This window comes from Cucumis sativus, chromosome 4 (assembly GCF_000004075.3).
Source record: "Cucumis sativus cultivar 9930 chromosome 4, Cucumber_9930_V3, whole genome shotgun sequence".
NCBI lineage: Eukaryota > Viridiplantae > Streptophyta > Magnoliopsida > Cucurbitales > Cucurbitaceae > Cucumis > Cucumis sativus.
The window spans coordinates 1,790,130-1,794,376 of record NC_026658.2 but is presented as its reverse complement, the minus strand read 5'-3'; the positions used below and the strand labels follow the sequence as shown (position 1 = coordinate 1,794,376).

General features: G+C 36.1%; 1 protein-coding gene across 1 annotated transcript; it reads right to left on the bottom strand.

Moving 5' to 3' along the window:
- Positions 1-480: 480 nt before the first annotated feature.
- On the bottom strand, positions 481-3,705 carry LOC101217400 (zinc finger protein CONSTANS-LIKE 14). The gene is made up of 4 exons (XM_004152077.3): positions 2,490-3,705; positions 1,676-1,879; positions 935-1,167; positions 481-854 (listed from the first exon to the last, which is right to left on the bottom strand). Exons 1-4 carry the CDS (start codon positions 3,420-3,422, stop codon positions 749-751), a joined length of 1,476 nt encoding a protein of 491 aa, XP_004152125.1. The 5' UTR covers positions 3,423-3,705; the 3' UTR covers positions 481-748.
- Between the last annotated feature and the right edge of the window lie 542 nt (positions 3,706-4,247).

The window sequence follows — 4,247 nt, the reverse complement described above, 5'->3', positions numbered from 1 at the left end:
TCTTATGCATCAATTTCTACAGATACATATAATGTCTTTCATAAAATATATTTAGATGAAACGTATTTATCTCTATTGATGGTTTATCGAAGTACTTTTAAAAAATAAATACTTCTATTTGTTTAGAGGTCATCTAATCTAAATTATTATTTTCAATTAAATGCGCACTTGACTTTGGAAGTCTTAATCTTTTCATTCATGTACCTCCTAAACTCTTACATTCATGTACCTTCTAAAATTACATTCATGTACCTTCTAAACTTATAAACTTAGATCATCACATCAAATAAGTAACATCTAATATAAATTTAAAGAAAAAGAAACTCAGGCATATTCTAATAAAAAGTCAAAAACAGTAATGTTTCATGTCAAATTCAATATTACAAGTATTCTTTAATTTAAATGCTACAAGATATAGTTTCAAAACTAAATTAATAATCTAAGCTATATGTTAGAGATTCTTGACATAGAAGTTACATATTTATAATTAATTGCAATTACTTTCTTGACTTGATTATTAGAAGATTACGCATGAAATTGTTATTGACATCATTTATATAATGCATAACATTAATCTCTACCTAACTCTAAAATTGAAAGGATAATTAAATCATCATGTGCATTTGCACCTGTTAAAACATTAGAACAAATATAAGTGGAAGGAATACCAAAATATACACACACATAACTAAAACGCCAAAAAAGCAAAAACAAAACAAAGCTACTTTCAACCCACGGAGGAAGCTGATCATCCAAAAACAGGGGCCTCATTAGCCTTCACAAATCGACCCTTCACCCGTTTCCTTGTATCCGCTCTTGCCTTCCTCGACTCATAGCGAATGTATTTATCATACCTGTTCCAGGTTACAGTAAGCTTTGGAGAAGAAAACAATCTATAGTGAGTTAGCTATAAAGGAGAGAATGAAATATGCACCTTCGAGTTTTTCGTTTCTCCTTGTAACGCTGCATTGCATTGCCTCTGTTCTGTGCAAGAAGCTCCAGGTCGGCCTTGGTTGTTGATGTTGATAATATACTATCTCCTTTTATAATAATAGGCTGTTTGATCGCCTGAAAACTTTTAGAACCACCTTTCAGCTTGTCATTAGGCATATTGATGCTCTCGCATGTTACTGCCCCCTGACTTAGGGTTGTGTTGTTGACATTATTCTGCAAGTTCGAGTAAATAGGATATCTTCAACAGCTGATTCTCAATAGGGAAAAGGAGAGAGCCATATGATGAGTACAAGAAAATTGAGTGATAGATTAGATTATCTGTCCCCATGGAATACTGGCTTTTCGGAAAACAAGCCATCACGCGGAAGTATTTGAGAAGATCAGTCTTTAACTATTGACTGAACAGACACCGCATCACTCAAACAATGATATTGATCACTCAACTAAAGAAGGAAGCAAATTTAAACTCCAAGCATCAGTTGCAATACTGGCTTTTGTAATGGAAGATGAAGTTGACAACTAATGGTCTAGTTTAGATGACTTTCACATACTTTGATAAATAAATTTAATTTCATCCATGATGTCTTTGAAACTCCTCAAATATAGATATCAGATATGTCTTCAAGTAGGGGAACACAATTAGATGGAAAATTCTCTTCAAGGGAACCACGAATAAACAATAAGGAACATGCTTGAAGAGAAAAGACAGAGGAGGACTTACATTGAATGATGGTATATCATCATGAACGCTAGAGCAATTGATCTGATAGGTTTCTCCTAGCAACTTCGCGCTTGTGGGGGATGTTTCTTTCAAAAACTCACCAAAATTTTTAATGGTAAATCCCATGTCGCCTGTGCCATAAGCGTCGTCAAACGTATTTGAATCTTTGTGTCCCCTTAACCGTCCTAAATGGAAATCCCAAATCTAGAAAAAGTGGATACAGAAGTGGTAAGGCATTAGCATTACATGTATTTAAGCTTCATTTGAGAATGATAAAATAGATAAACCAGAGACATCAAGCATTAACTATCATGAAAGAGTTTATAGGATAAATATTAAATCAGATTCCAAACAAAAAGAGAAAACAACAGAACTCCTGGGAATTTTCAATTAACTACAAGCAAGTACTATCCCAGATTAGGAACAGATAATGCACCAAACTTTGTGTCAAAAGGAGAAAAAAGAGGATTTGATTCTACACAACAAGCATGTCAACAAAGAGGAGTATCACCAGAAATCAGAAAGAGGGTCTAGAAGAAAGAACACAGTTGCCTATCTACTGGCCATTCATATCCTCAGAAAATGACTGAACTACTTTTGAAGGTTAAACCAATTGACTGGCAAACGATGTACGAACTCAATTCCTCGGAATTGGGGAAAAGAATAAACGGGACAAACACAAAAGAAAACATATTTGGTACAGAGTGATATGTTACAGTTATCAAACTACGATATATATGCGCATGACACAAAAAGCTGAAGATTGATAAAGTTGAAACAGAGAGAAACAAGGAAAAGTAATTGAAAAAATTACTTGAGTGCTTTGACGATTTGGGCTACTGTCCCATACACCAGTTTCATCAACAGAGCGCTCGTTATCTTTCAAACCCACATGGGACGGCATCGTAAGCAGAGACGTGAATGAAGCTTGTTGTTGCAGTAATGGAGGAGGAGCAGCACCAACAAAAACCCCATCATCTTCTTTTGAAATTTGACGACCTTCCAAATCCCCTTGCCAATAACAATCCCCATTCGTTGTTTCAGGAACCATACTCTGTAATCCAACATCTTCCCCACCTGCATCACCATCTCGAGTGTCATCGCCCTCAACATCGTCTCCACCTTCGAAATCCCTCTTAAGCAGCTCAACCAACTGCTTGTAAATCACTTGCTTATGCTTTCCACAGCTCGGACTCTGCTTCTTGAACATCGAAGCAGCATCCGTACAGTTCAGATTCGCAAAGAGAAAGGGGTTATCATTCGGAACAATGAGGTCGTTAAAGGCGGTCGCACTAGCTCTAGAAGCCCAAGAATCAATCGGCATAACCAAATCCTGTGAACAGACCCAATTCTGCACCAACATCTCAGATTCCTCCAGCTTCTTATCTCCAAGATCGAAACCCCATAAAGAAACAAGCTCAAGTGCAGAAGGGCAGCCAGTGAAACCTTCAATCGGAGTTCGATCGTGGGCAGCAGAGACCGAACAGCTTCCATGAGCATCCCAATCACACTCCTGACAGAGGACGAGATTATCCGTTGAACAGCGAATTGAAACCGGCTCAGACCTACAGTTATCACAGATCTGAGAACGAACATGCTTCCGAGAGAGTAAATTGGCAGAGTGAACATGCTTGTCGCAGAACAAACAAAGCTTAGCAGAGTCGGCTCTACAGTAGAGAATCGCAACTTGGTCGTTACAGAAATCACAGGGGACGGTCTCCCCTGTTGTGGACTTGGAACAGACCATTTCTTCGTGGAGCGGAGAAGAACCCAGAAAAGAAAAAGGGACAAACAAAAAAAAAAAAAACCCTAATAGGAAAGTTTGATCGGTGGGTACAAGGAGAAATTGAAGATTGTTGTTGATCTCAACTGGAGGTTTGGCCGGTAGCGGCAGAATATCCTGATCCCAATCGAAAATGGGGGATGAACTAGCAGCAGCAGATCTGCCGTTCCATCTTTCATACCCCTTTTCGTCATTTCACCTCCCCTTCCATGAAAAATATATCTTATGACAAATCTTTATGATAGTGACGAATTCTCTTTTTCTTTCTTTTTTATTTTCATATTTTCCTATCACCCCTCTTTTACTTTTATTTTATTATTTGGTCCTCTCAGCTTTACTCCCAATATAAATCTTCAATTTAATCCTACTTTTATTGTTCACTTCTTTTATTATTATTATTATTATTATTATTATTATTATTATTATTATAGAAAATATGGAAATTTTAATTTAAGCCTTTCTCTTACTTCCTTCTCTTCTAAGGTTATGTTTAGAAACTTTTCTTATTTATAGAAAAAGAAAATAAAATAAAAAGGGTTTGACAAATATTTAATTTTATAGTTGGATTGGTGGGCCACCGGGGAACAAAGATTTACACGTGGCTTGTGTAAAGATGGTTGGATAAGTTTTATTATAAAGGTGATTAGTACTTAAATTATTAATTATTGAAAATAATTAATTTTTTAAATACGTTTTGGATTCATCTTTGTTTTATAATTGATTTCCACGTGCCACCTACACAAACTTATACTCATTTCTTTTCCCACTCTTTTAAATTATAGTAAAGAT

Excerpts from the sequence above, each read along its gene's own strand:
- LOC101217400 (XM_004152077.3), bottom strand. The coding sequence starts at position 3,422 with ATGGTCTGTTCCAAGTCCACAACAGGGGAGACCGTCCCCTGTGATTTC. Across the intron at positions 1,880-2,489 it reads CAAATCGTCAAAGCACTCAA|ATTTGGGATTTCCATTTAGG; the intron begins GTAATTTTTTCA and ends CACTTTTTCTAG. Across the intron at positions 1,168-1,675 it reads ATGATATACCATCATTCAAT|AATAATGTCAACAACACAAC; the intron begins GTAAGTCCTCCT and ends TCGAACTTGCAG.